The sequence below is a fragment of the Perkinsus marinus genome, assembly GCF_000006405.1.
Source record: "Perkinsus marinus ATCC 50983 genomic scaffold scf_1104296974312, whole genome shotgun sequence".
In the NCBI taxonomy this organism is placed as follows: Eukaryota; Perkinsozoa; order Perkinsida; family Perkinsidae; genus Perkinsus; species Perkinsus marinus.
This window is the reverse complement of record NW_003201162.1, coordinates 139,874-153,772: the sequence shown is the minus strand read 5'-3', so window position 1 is coordinate 153,772 and position 13,899 is coordinate 139,874. Positions and strand designations below refer to the sequence as shown.

At 46.5% G+C, this 13,899-nt stretch overlaps 4 protein-coding genes across 4 annotated transcripts in view; 1 reads left to right on the top strand and 3 right to left on the bottom strand.

Annotated features, from left to right (window-relative positions):
• The window catches only part of Pmar_PMAR016907 (10 transmembrane domain, possible aa transporter, putative), a gene marked incomplete at its 3' end in the record, with an annotated part of 2,066 nt that extends 2,040 nt beyond the window's left edge, over positions 1-26 (top strand). Inside the window, exon 5 of the mRNA XM_002765901.1 lies at positions 1-26. This exon is cut by the window's left edge and continues 4 nt beyond it. Coding sequence (XP_002765947.1) covers positions 1-26 — 26 coding nt within the window.
• A 1,083-nt stretch (positions 27-1,109) lies between these two features.
• On the bottom strand, positions 1,110-2,107 carry Pmar_PMAR016906 (iron-dependent superoxide dismutase, putative; the record flags this gene model as incomplete). The annotated part of the gene is made up of 5 exons (XM_002765900.1): positions 1,110-1,182; positions 1,233-1,342; positions 1,598-1,792; positions 1,839-1,966; positions 2,014-2,107. The coding sequence occupies 5 exons, from the start codon at positions 2,105-2,107 to the stop codon at positions 1,110-1,112; spliced, it is 600 nt and encodes a 199-aa protein (XP_002765946.1).
• A 954-nt stretch (positions 2,108-3,061) lies between these two features.
• Pmar_PMAR016905 (iron-dependent superoxide dismutase, putative) lies at positions 3,062-3,974 on the bottom strand (the record flags this gene model as incomplete). The annotated part of the gene is made up of 5 exons (XM_002765899.1): positions 3,062-3,134; positions 3,182-3,291; positions 3,375-3,569; positions 3,618-3,745; positions 3,800-3,974. 5 exons carry the CDS (start codon positions 3,972-3,974, stop codon positions 3,062-3,064), a joined length of 681 nt encoding a protein of 226 aa, XP_002765945.1.
• Positions 3,975-13,277: 9,303 nt separating this feature from the next.
• Positions 13,278-13,899, bottom strand: part of Pmar_PMAR016904 (conserved hypothetical protein) — a gene marked incomplete at both ends in the record, with an annotated part of 1,696 nt that continues 1,074 nt past the window's right edge. The window contains 3 exons of the mRNA XM_002765898.1: positions 13,278-13,369; positions 13,624-13,707; positions 13,764-13,847. Coding sequence (XP_002765944.1) covers positions 13,278-13,369; positions 13,624-13,707; positions 13,764-13,847 — 260 coding nt within the window. The remainder of the gene's footprint in view (positions 13,370-13,623; positions 13,708-13,763; positions 13,848-13,899) is intronic.

Sequence of the window (13,899 nt, the reverse complement as noted above, 5' to 3'; positions counted from 1 at the left end):
AGTTCTATAGACAGCGCACTCTCTAATGCAAGAAATAAAGACGTACTCAACGGCATCGACTTTGTCTTGTTCTTCTGGTAGATTGAACCGATTCATCGTTTACGATAATCGTTTGGGGAAATTGTTCCCAAATTTTACCCCATCTATCTTTGATAGAGCAAAACGGTGGGTTTCGAGTTTTTAGTTTCTGTTGGCGAAGAGGATCGATCGCACCAGTTGAGTTTCCGTTGATTTTTTGGTTTATGTCATTGGACACACCAGTTAGCAAGAGTTGTGTTCAGCTGTTTAGTTGTATAATTCGGAGTGTTTTGGTGATCCGTTCAGCAGAGTCACGTATAGCTCCTTGGGGTAGCGGCTTTTTTCCGACTTGCATTTTGCCATTCCTCTTGGGACACGAGCACTGTGACGTCGCTTCTGTGTGACCAGTGTGCCTTGATTAGGTTTGAAGGACGATCACATGCTAGTCAATCTGATTTAGTGCTCCAGTGACCTCGCATGGCAGACATTTTCTCCTTCAGCCTTCGCAATTTTCCTTGGGCTCAGAGATGGTCAAGCAGACCGGTGGAGAATCATCCCTTGCTGAGATGCCGGCATCTGAAAACACCTCCTCTGTCGAGGAGACCAAACCTTATCCTAGTTTCAAGTGTTGGAATATATATTAAGGCTCTGAGGGCACGGGCGCTTTCAACCTTATGAAAAGCACTCTGAATGCTGGTGCATCGGCTGTTACCTACACTATGAACGGTGTTGGTATTATACATATTAACGATTTAGCTTTTACAGTCCAATGTACTTAATCCGAATTAACAACATGTAAAGATTACATTAATATGACAGAAAGCGGCAATGAGACGAATCGCCACATTCTTCAGGAAACCAACCAATTGATACACTTGGTTCTCTCCCAGACTGATTGGTCTACACGTTTTCAATAATACGCATGATGGATTAGCAAGTTGTTAGCAGCAACGCAACAAACATGATTTGATAATAAATAACCCTCTACCAGATTGCTCCATCATTTACTGGAACTACTCACACGAGTAGAATGAGAAATAACAGGAGGCGTAATATGCTCCTCCGAAGCACTCGTCTCAACTAAAGACTCTTTACATGCCGGCCGCGGTGACATTCTTGTTGGCAAAGTCCCAGTTGATGATCTGCCAGAAGTGCTCGACGTATCTGAATGTAAAACCATCACCAATCGACCATCAGAATCTACAACCAACTACTTCGGTCTAGCGTTCCTGTAGTCAATGTAGTATGCATGCTCCCATACATCACAGTTGATAATTGGGGTTTGACCATCCCTCAGAGGACAACCAGCATCATGACCTTGAACCTGACCACTCGCAAATCCCGATACCACAATACCAGCGACGGTATGAACACAAAGGAGCGCCAGATGATAGTAATAAAAATCATAAGAGATCGGACAACGAGAAGGATCCTCGAGAATATACCATCGAGTTTTCTGTCTGCAACTCTTTTGCCGGCAAAAGGGCACCAATGGCCGTAACGCGAGATGAAAAGAACAAGAAGATACTAAACGGAATTCGGAGTAATACGCCAATGATGAACTGAAAAGCCAACTTACAACTTTAAGTTTGCCATTATCAGCAACAAGCCATGCCCAACCACTGCCGAAGTGACCAACAGCAGCAGCGGTGAACTGCTTCTTAAACTCCTCGAAGCTGCCGAAATCTCTGTTGATAAGATCAGCTATCTTCCCAGTGGGAGCGTTACCGCCATTGGGAGATAGACTGTTCCAGAAGAAAGTGTGGTTCCATGCCTGACAATGAAGCAAGTGAAAATCACACGACACAAATGTCCCCCACCTGAGCAGCCTGGTTGAACACTCCACCACTCTTAGTCTTGATAATTTCCTCCATGGACATCTTAGCAACTTCACCATCCTCATCGCAGATCTTGTTGAGATTAGCGACATAAGTAGCATGATGCTTGCCTAAACGATAGTCGAATACTAAGCAATCAGAAGAGAGCATTATGTACCATAGTGGTACTGAATAGTCTCAGCAGACATGTGGGGCTCCAAGGCATCTTCAGCCCAAGGGAGAGGGGGGAGAACATGAGGTCCAGCAGACATAGTTTTAAACGGCTTACTCAACAACAATGACTAGAACCAAATTCATAAACCTCGCATGCTACATAGAGTAATGAACGAATTGGAAGATGCCACGCTTTAATATTCCTGACGGAATGAGACACAAAGAAGACATCACAACTGGTCCAGTGCACAATCCAGTCTCCTGCGCCGACGACACTGAAGAACAGCTATGCTGCTAGGCAACACACACTGAAATGGGACATTCGAGCAAATTCAGTTCACAGTGTTGGATGAGACCTGACCGATGTTGTCGTCATGAACCAGAATTGTGGTTACCTAAATGAATGCACTACGACATTCGGGCGAATGGAGACAACAGTCCAGTCAGATGCTGAGAACGATAGCACACAAATTGTCCTTTAACGGCGGAAAATCTGTAAGTGAGGCTTGCTGGCTGAGCCTGCACAGCTCAACTCCTTTGCACATGGGAACAACTCGTATCCCGTTGACAGGCATGACGCACATCACAAACAAGAAAATCTCATCTATCAGGAACTTTGAAAACTCAACTTACACAGTGGGAAATCTTACAACGACTACTTAGAAAGTTCGACTGACGTAACCCCGACCAACGTCAGTGCAAGGCTTTGACAAGTGGAAGCAAATCACTTGAAACATGTCGAACGTCCCTGACAAACCATTTATTCAACTACATTTCAATATGCAACATGATGAGTAATTCATGATAATGTTCCTAACCAATGCAATAGAAAAGAAGCGTTCTCCCCAATTGAATCACAACTCAGACACGGTTACCATTACAAAGGGAACTTTGCTGAAATCACTGGAACAGACAACCAGCAATAGTATTATATCTCAGTCCTTTCACAGTAGAAGGAGAAGGTGGCCTTATAGATGCCAGTGCATGAACATATCACGAATCCAACCATCACAGCACATTTTTTACGCTGAATCACAGGATCCAGCAGCCGTTTAAAGACCAGCCTTGGCAACATTGTCATTGACGAAGTCCCAGTTGACCAGATTCCAGTAGTTCTTCACATACCTGAACAAAACAGTTGAAAGGATCTTATCCAAAGGCCATAATCGTACTGTGCTCTAGCGTTTCTGTAGTCAATGTAGTAGGCATGCTCCCATACATCGATGTTCATAAGAGGAGTCTTACTCTCCCTTATCGGGTTGCCAGCATCGTGACCTTGGACCTTAACACGATGAGAAAGATGACAAACTAGACTGATGTCGACGATCAGGATGTGCAAGCCACCAAAATTGACCCGCTTCTTACAATCTTCAGTTTGCCGTCATCAGCAATGAGCCACACCCAACCACTGCCGAAGTGTCCGACGGCAGCAGCGCTGAACTCCTCCTTGAACTTCTCGAAACTTCCAAAGTCGCGAGTGATGAGCTCGGCAATCTTGCCAGTCGGCTCTCCACCGCCATTGGGCGCCAAGTTGTTGAAGAAGAATGTATGGTTATAAACCTAAAATGAACATAAGACGAAGCACAACGGGATTACAAATAGACTCACCTGAGCAGCCTGGTTAAAAGGCTTGCCAGTCTCGGTCTTGATAATTTGCTCCAGGGTCTTGCTGGCGATGGTAGAGTTCTCAGCAGCGATGCTATTCAAAGTGTCAACATAAGTTTGATGATGCTTATCTGAAAACAGAGAAAATGACCGCGTAAAATTCCAACCATAAATCAACAGCTCACCATGATGGTATGTCAAAGTCTCAGCAGACATATGAGGCTCCAATGCGTTCTTCACATACGGCAGAGGTGGGCACTGGAACGGTCCAGTGACTGACGAGAAGCAACGAGCCAAGCCCATACGGAGGACTGGCGTGGTAGCCAAACTCGCGAAGCGATGACCAGCGACGGATAACATATCAACTTATTGAAACAATAAACTACTGAAAAGACAATCGAAATTATGCGTAAAATATCCCCAAGAAAACGCTGACTCGGGTCGACTACTCCGAAGAGCCAATCGCAATGCCTAGACATGACCCATGTGAAGGACACTATTCACCATGACGAAAGCATTGCGAAAACGCGACCTCGCAAGGGGAATGATTTGCGAACAAGAACAGTTAAAGTAAGTTGTGAGACAAAACACACCGAGTTGATCTGAATTGTTGATAGACAATACGATGCGCTAAAAGCAATGATACTGTCACAAAGCTGCACAGGGACATGCTTCGTGCGATAGATATCAGCCTCGTAATGATTAAGTTCGGACTACGCGGTCCCTAATGCAATCGAAACCGCGCGCGTCCCTACGGTAGTATCCCAAGCCGTACAGTTCAAATTCGGCACTTTTCAACTCGGGCACTTTTTTTCGTACAATTCCCGGCTCGGACACCGTCTTTCGGGCAATATAATCCCAGACACTATTAGGCGAGTTTTCTCAGACAATTCCAAAGTCGTACAATGTAACGGAAAACTCTCGTGCACTTTAATCCCATACAGTGCAAACTCATGCAGTGTTAACTCATCCACCCGATTTTTTTCACTATAGTTTCGCGAATCACTCGCGAGAATAGTGAAAGAAATCGCGCGCGCTTCGCGCGCGCCCTGCAAATTGGTGACTCGCATTAGTCCTGCGAGGGATCGAACTCACGACCTCCAGGATGTTAATCAGCATGTCTGACCATTACGTCAAAAAGCCATACTAAATTTTGTACTTTGTTCTTGTCTTGTCCCTGATCAACTTCTACGACCGTTACATGGCGCTTAAGCCCTCGTCACTAGTACTACTGTTCGACACTGTCTTTCGGGGAAATAGATTCATTTGTCTCGGCACTCGTGAGAATCTGAAACTTCTCACTTTGGGTGGAGTCGAAATCTACTGTGATGGCACGTTCAAATGTTCCTCCAGTTTGTTCCGCCAATTGTATGGGATTCATGTGAAGAAGAGCAATTATGGTTCGCCCGTTATTCTGTGTTTTTTACAAGCGAAAACTAAGCAAATTTATGTGGATTTTTGGTATTTACTTGATGAGAAATGCCGTGATCTCTTCGGAGATGGCCTCAACATTGAACACGTGATTCTTGATTTCGAAAGTGGCATGATTCGAGCCATACAAGCTCTAATGCCACAGACCATCATAAGTCCTTGCTTGTACCACTGGGCAGCAGCTCTCTATCGTAATCTCTGTAACCTTTGCGAGGCATTCCACCACACATTAAATTCTCTGTGTGTTACTTCGACTCCTACTTTCTATTATATTTTACATATCATAGTGGACGAGTTCGACGAGTTCGCTTAGCGAACATCCTAGCGAACATCGCTAGGATGTTCTCCAGAATAGAGCAAGGCGATGCTCTCGTAAAGTCACCACCAATAGAAAGAACACTGAGGGTACCTTGGAGAGAGCATATGCTGCGACGTTCCCGGAGTACGGCGGCAAGTGTTGGGCTGCGACGCCCATCAGATTAGTGGATGAGAAATATATACAGTATCTCCGGAGCTGTAGCGCTACTCTTGAAAGGAGCAAGTCCCCTGATAAGGTAGCTCAGCCTGAGAATCAACAAGCTTCCACCCTATCCTCTGATGAAGTGTTCATCACCGTGAACGATATCTATGACTGAGCATTGAATAAATGACGAACGTGTGAAGTCTTTTTGTTGACGAGAACACACAAAAGTGTGGCAATGATATCGTGATGATACTTGTGAAGTTTCGTTTAACTATACCCAGTCCTTGAGTTGGTCGAGTGGACCGCTTTGAACTGCCTCAGTTGGCACTGCCCGAAGGGTGAGCGAGGAATCCAATGCACCAGTTTCCACTGTCCGGATTGGTACGGCTTCGTCGCCGGTTTCTGCCCCAGTTTCAACTGTCCGGAATTGAACTGCCCGAAAATCATGAAACGCATTCACCGATTGCCCGAGTTGAAAAGTGCCGAATTTGAACTGTACGGCTTGGGATACACCCGTCCCTACGGCGCAAGATCGAACGAAGAGCAGAGTCTGCCCACCCTTCTTCCTGGAATCCATGGTTCGGCTGCGGTTCCGGCGACAGTTACTAGAATTGCTCAGATCGAGACTGAGATTGTTGTTTTGCACTCATTCACCTCACGACTGGGGAAGACTTCCAAACTGAACTTCAGTTACTGAAGTCGTACTTCCGACATCACATCGGTATCTGCATGGATAGTGCCGCGATGGGATAAGATAACGGGGACACACGGGCGACGACGACGAGCAGAAGTTGACAATACAAAAGTCTTGTATTGTCAACTTCTGCTCGGAGTCTTGTAACAAGACATACCCCAAAACTACTCGGAGTTGCTCCCGCAATAGTAGGAAGATCAATTCCGTGGGGCTGTTGTGATGGGGGGATCGTCAAGTGATCGTAAGGATTCCGGATAACTCTACACGAAAAGGCTAAAGAAGAGCTGCTACACTGTGTTGGAGACGGTGGTGATACCAGCTCTGACGCGCAGACAAAAAGAGGAATCACCAGGATCTTCAGGATCCTAGCGGATAATTACATCAGCCCAAGGATCTGTAGAGATTGTCCCTGCTTTATAATTATCTGTCTTCGAATTTTGTGTTAGCTGTGTCATTTTAACGTGACGCTAGATCACGTACATATAAGGTTTTAGCTATGTAAGTTGTATTCGTAAACCTACTACTTCTATCCACTACAAGTATACTATTAAGAAGGCCGTACGTCTATATAGCAAGATATACAGCAATGTTCCGATAGACAGCATGTCCGGTCGCCTTGTAGTGTAGTCCTGCCCCGACACTGGAGTACTGCCACGGTGGCAGTGCCACCACGAAGAGGGAAAACTTGCGCAGCCGTTCTGACAAAAAATGACACCCTTTTCACCACTTCTGCCAGTTATAGATGGGCAGAATTACGTTACGGGCCGTTACGGCTCAATTTTACGGTTACGCTTCAAGCCCCGTGCCGTAAAATTTCGGCGCCGTAACGGGTCTTGCGGAGATGCAGAGGACAAAACGAGGATTGATAATTCAAGTCGCCTAAATCTATTTCATGTGAATGCCCATCGGTAGACGAAGCCGGCTCGGCAGTTCCGGACCAGCCTGGGAGTAAGACGGACGGAATTTGCAAAGGAGACGAGTGGCAAATGCGAAACCAAAGGCTACTCTCTCAGCGGCTCGGTTGAATTCGAGCCACAAGAAATGAGTTTAACAACCGTTTGAGCTATCGTGGATTGTATTACAGCGAATCTTTCCGCCACAATTTTAAAAAAGCAGTTCAGCACCAACCGTAAAGTCGTAAGGCCTTTCCGTAACCATAAACTGCTTACGTTACGCACGCTGTAACGTAAACCGTAAGAAAACGTTACGCTGCCCATCTACACTGCCAGTCTCTCCGAGTTCGGGTCTCGCGTCCAAGTTCGGCAGTGCAGATGCGCCCGCTTCTCGTATTTCGAAAGTTGGTCAATTGATCCGTCAATCTCAAGAACCATAGTTGAATATACTTAAAATACGTCGCTAATCAAAATGGGGCCGTTAGATAGTCCCGGTTTTGCCTCTCCATTTATGTCGGATATAGATTGCATGAACATGACCTGATACATTACTGGTCTGTTCATTCTGAATCAGTTAGGAGAATGAATCATTCTCAGTTATGGATTGCCATCCTGACCAGAGTGGCGCTCAGAGCACTTGCGCGCAGTTCCGGGAGGTGGGTCTCTCAGGTTCATCATTTCAGTCTTAGCTTCGTACACTGAAAGCTCGTATTGGTCAGGTACAGGAGATCTGGAGCAACCTGAAGGACATCCTTCATCGGGGTATTCGAGCTTTCGCTGAGCGGAATCCGCTCCACTGGTCCTTTGCAGTGTCCAAGCCCGGCGAAGGCTGGGTAGCCGGGCGCAGTCGAGTTTTCGATCGGTTGGGAAATCGGAGCGGAAGGGGTTCTGGCCTCCCAGGAAATTTTAGCGCCTCAATTGGAGGTTCGATGACATGCAAAGCGCGTTGAAGTGCAGATGTCACGAAAAAAATGTAATTAGCGCTCTCCCAAATAAATGGCGCGCCCGAAGCGATTTGGCTTTGTGTGACTGTACACGTGAGGACACGTGAAAGCACATCTACCAGAGACGTGGCGCCGTGTTGCGTAAACGCCGGCGGATTTTCCCACCTAGTTATACCTAGTACTTATTCGAAACCCGAATGGCACAGCAAGCCAATGATTTTTTGCGAGGGGTGGAGCCGCGTTTGCTTCCTCCACAAGGTTTCGAGGGCGGTGGAGCTTCGGGAAGAATAACAGCAAGACGCCGAGAACGTTGCGGACCAGCCATTGTGAGATTGAACTGGTGGCTCGATCATTATTTTGACAGAAACAATGTAAGATCGATGTTCGGGTGCGGGTTTCGGGTTTCATAGCATCTCTTCAGTTTCCTCCTCTGTTGCGAAGAGAATACTTGGCCGCTTACATGAAGTGGAGAGTAGTTGGCCCGACGTAAGCTAAGCGATCTTATTTCTTGTAGTGCTTTCCTTTCTAGTCTCAATGACCAAGATAATTATGGAGCCAAGGTCAGAGGGAGAACACTGGTCCAAGACGAACTTCCGAGATTGATCCGGTTGGCTCATGCCGAGCGGCCTGATTGGTGCCCATATCGGAACACAGCAGACTTGGAAGATCCTGAGTTTATCGGGGAGGATCAATCAGGACGAGCAGAAGTAGGCCGTCTCCGGGTATCTTTTCTTCGGCACCCCTTAGTTCCAACCTGCAGGTAATAACCGTCACGAAGGATGTCTTGCGGAACTGGTTCAAAGAGCCAACCCAAGGCGAAGGGGCACACACGAGACCCATGTGGCCCTGTGACGAGACCCGGGTGATTCGGGTTCTTCCCAAGACAATAGAAGCATACTTCTGAACTTTTCGAGTTTCGAGGCTCGATCTCGAATCGATTCGGTCCCAGAGGTTATACAATCGATTGGTCCAATATCGATACCGGTAACCGAGAATCGATCTCGAATCGATTCTTTCGATTTAGGGGCGCCGGTTCGATCCAAGGCTCCGGCATTTTTATGTATTTTCTATTTCGAAAAGTTGCGCACAATGGAACCACTGAAACCCGGCACCTGCTCATCCGCGCCCCTAGATTCGTCGCCCCTAAGGTACTCAATCCGCCCCTAAATTGCCCAATCCGCCCCTAAATGACTCGTACCGGCCCCTAACTTTTCAAGCTACCCGAGCGTCCCTGAAGCTTCACTGCAAGCATGTCACGTGGCTTTGTTGACTGCCATGACATCTTGAGGAAAACTCATGTGCATCACGCTTGACCCTGGCCGTCTGAAAGATACATGTTCGAACTTGACCAGCCACTGGCTTGAACGTTTCGAAACCTTGGCCGACGCAATGATCAATCTAGTTTCGCATCGTTGTGTTGAGCCGTGCTATCTACTGATCTTGGCCGGCGGCCAATGGCCGCCCTGAACACGTACTGAGCGTACTGAACTCCACCACGTAACTACATTTATTAGCTAAGCACACTGGTATGGGTCACTGAGACAGAAACTGTGCCATGTATGTCAGTCTCAGAGAAGCTGTAACGATAGCGGATGACTCATCCAACTTTAGAACGCATGTGGCATATTTAGGGGCGGATTGAGTAATTTAGGGGCGGGGCGAAGAATCCGGATTTTTGAACCTATGCTATATGCGATAACTATTAGAGTTATTAGGCTACTTAGTAGCCGCTACTAGGGATATTGAATTTGCGGTGTGGATTATGCTCAGAAATAGTATTTGGATAATCTTCTTCTGAATTACCGAAGAACAATCTCGAGGGTTCGTCGAGGCTCGAGGCAAACGCGCAATCTGACCGAACCCGGGGAATACCATCCTTCCGACCCGGGGAATCGGCATCTGCAGAATATCTGGCTGTCGCCGCAATTGGCAGCGTGCCACAGCAAAGCGATTCGCCTCGGGCGAACAGCAAGGTCGTGCGCGGATATTCAGTATCTCGCTGATGGAGTCTATCCGAGTCAGATAATCAGACAGCCTCCCAGTGCCTGTGGCTATCAACTGAGCGGTCTAGCCTCGACCCTTACTTTTTCTTCTCGTGGAAGTGCTTTGCTAAAGGCATCCTGAATTGTTGCAATAATATGACAGGTGCTGTAGACCCTATAAGTAACCCTCAATGCTGACGTAGAAGAGCATTTCAATGAATTTCGAGTTTCGAGGTGGATCGATTCCTCGAATCGAATCGATTCGTCTGCCCGCCGCAGCATCCTCGATTGATTAGCACCGAACAATCGATCGATTTTCGATATCTCGATCCAATCGAGCCTCGGTCCGATGTATGAATAGAAGTAAGTCTCAAGGTTGTAGAGTATACGATCTTCCTGTCGTGTTTACAATAAGTATTAGAGTAGCGGAATATACCTAAGTTTTTGAATTCCACACGGAGCTCACAGAAATTTCTAATTGGTTCTGCGCCTTTAAAAGGAGTTTTTTTAATCCTTATAAAATACTCTGCAAGGTTGGTACTTAACTCAATAACGTCTTTTAGGGGATCCAGATTGCTGTTATTATTCGGTTATGCTGTGCTACTGGGGCTAGGGTAGCCGACATGCTGGCTATGCGACGTTATCATGTCCAGACAACTGCAGAAGAACAGGCAGGACTTCACGGACAGGAGCTACAATTACGATGGTGTAAGCAGATTCTCACTCTCTAAGTACATATTTATCAATGTCAGGTCCTCGCATGCTCCTAGCCCCGAGAGTTTCGTCCGACTACTGACGGGCAAGAAGTAACCTTAGCGACAAAGTTACGGGGTATATTCGCCCATATGAGAAACCGAGTTTCATTGGTTGAGTGTGTTGACTCAACACTGTTGAGTCTGTCATCTGTTTGTATTTCAATGATCGATTATTCAAGTATCCAATGAGCACTGCAACTTGCGCAAAATAGGCAAGATCTGCAAAATGTTGCGTTACATGCCCTCAGGTGAGATAAATCGGGCCAACTAAACCCCTCAGTCTCTGCATCATCGCTGATCCCCTACTCCATTGTCTAAACCATAGCCTGTGTGTGATGCAATGACGTATAATGTACGGGTTTCGGAAAACACCATGTCTCATTAATGCCGATGTGTTGGAGTTGCGATCGTAGCTATTGTGTAATCGCTATTCGTAATATTGATTTAGTATCAAACATTACTTTCAACACGAGACACAAGGAGGCTGCTTGCATCGGTGCACTCATACTTTTCCTTATCAAACATGCTACGCTGGAGCAAATTCAGCCAGTTCATTAGGCGCAAATCACGAACTTCTCAGTTTTTTGTTAGGCTCATGGGATACATCTGCTAGGTAGTGGTAGTAGTTGCAGGAAAAGTGAGTAAAGCTAAGTAGTCAGCAGAACGCTAGACGACTAAGCCTTAAAAATTGTAAGTTACAATGCCACCGTTGTCGTTGGCCAATACCAACTGGTCCAACGCAAAAGCGAGCGTTAATAGCTTGAGCAATAGTCATCGATGGTCCTTATATAGTGGCTCAAGGACTAGTAGTAGTCAAACCAGTTTTAATCACTAAGTCTAATGTAGACGAGAACTAGTAGTTTTAACAGAACCAACTAGAACGAGTAGTTCCGAGAACTCTAGTTATAACCACGTAGAAAAAGTAGTTCAATAGTTTTTCGTTAATACAGTAAAAGCAGTAGTTCAATAGTAGCCGTTTCAGAAATCTAGTCGTTTTGGATCTTGCCCTGTGGCGCACGCGAGCTGCCGGGTCGCGCAACGTATTCGACGATCCGAATCCGGCTGCGCGATTGAATGCCAGGCTTTCAAGTTGAAAGCCTCAGACATTCTGAGCTGCTCAGAATGTCTCCGCTGTCACAGCGGCGCTGTGGACGAAGATGGATATAGATGCGAACTACGTGATAAGGTGTCTTATTCTATTTTATTTAACATTGTTATCCATGATAGATGGAATCTGTTGGATCCAACCATGAACAGACGCAAGGGCGACTATCATGAGGAGAATACATAGTAAAGTAGGACTTAGTGCGCTTATTCGTCCACGATGTTCACCACGAAGCCCTTGAAACGTGCAAGGATTATTTGGCATCAGTTCGGAACGGCTACTATTTTCGCTTCTCCAAAATCCTTGAAAACCCACTGAGCTGACTTTCGCGGACCGAGTCAGCTGGTAGATGAACCTCCACGAGCGGATGCTAGCACTGCTCTAGACGGACGGTTGGTTACATAGGTGGAGGCTTCATCGTGAAGCGGCACAAATATTTTCTTGACGCTAGTTCCACAGGCGACCTTAGGTCGCCTACCTATACTCAAGTCTGTCGGAGTCATCGGTTACCGGTGTTCAACACCGGGTGTTGATGACAAGGGTGACAAGGCTTGCTGATAATTGCGAAAAACACTCTAAATAGACGTCTCGACTACCTGGGCATGGCGATCACTTCTGTGGATTGCTAGGCACTCAGGCAAGGTAACATTTACCATGAGTAATAGTTGCTCGTGTTGTTCTGGTACGTCAACAACACGCGAATCTCCTCCGGTTGGTTCATCCGAGGTAAATCACCTCGACGATGATGACCTAGAGCTGCCATCTCACTTCCCTTAGAGAAGTTCTCTAACCAAGTGACGCAAGTGTGCGTTGTATAGTCGCGTCAATGCGTTGACATGAGAAGATATCTCCGAGTTGGAGGATCCAACTCACAATGACTGCACAAGGTTGGTCATTTATGACCACGACGAGGAGCGCTAAGGTCGAAAGTCGATCTCTGTTCTTTAGGATCCATTTTTCGGGATTCTGCTTCTCCGCGTGGTTTTCACAATGTAAGAACCCACGTCATGGGCTGGATCAGCAATGACTGACTCCCACATCCTATGCTCACTTACTCCTCGGACTAAGCACTGTCGAGACCTTGAACATCAGGCTGATTTAATCAGCAGATGCCATACATGTAAGGCATCCCCATACGCCTAGAGACTCTATAGTATAGAGCCTTCCATTAAGCTGTTTGCATCAATCGAGCACAAAAAAAATGATTCTTGAACATCGAAACTCGTAGTTTAGAGTTTATGGTACAGAATGGTCTGTAATCGTCCATACGTCAGAAAGGGAATTCATCTAATCAACTCTTCCTTCGTCTGCGTGGACGTTGTGCCATCGACGTGCTCTGTGGTTGTCGTAGTCCTGAGTATCTGTAGCAAAACAGTCTGAATTCGGGCACAAGGGTTCAGTGATTGACCTTCTTGCCATTCTTAGTAACTACTTCCTGCTTGGTGGACGTGTGCACAGCGGCGGGCCCTTCGTTCTTCGAAGAAGTTGCTAAGAACAGAAATATAAAAAACATTCGCGGCGTGATCAACAGGTCAGAGAATACGTCAAGAAAAGGAAGTATAAGACTTTTCCGATTCTCGAGCAAGTCAAAACGAGCCAGCAGATGCAGCTATCCGCTAAGAAGTGTAAATAGAAGGTAGTGGTGTAAATGGCATGAGAGTTGTGTTTTATGTGGTGATGCTCGATGAACAGAAGTAATAGTTCTAACCAGTCAATACACAGGCCGTCCCTTCCACTCGTACCCCAAAAGAAGGCGGAGGGGACCAGCAATGCAGCAGCGGCGGCAAATAGACGACGTAGGAGCTGTGGGGCTCGCCTCATCGCGCCTGAAATACCAAACTATGGAGCCACAAAGGCAAGGACCACCACGCACGGACCCTACGTGAACGGAGCATCTTTCTTAACATCTTCGCACCGAACATGTCGAACCCAAACCGCGCGACTTCAAAACCTTGCCGTAGCGTATCTGAGATATACTGTTTCGACAAGGAGTTGTGACTCACAACTGAGAACCAACA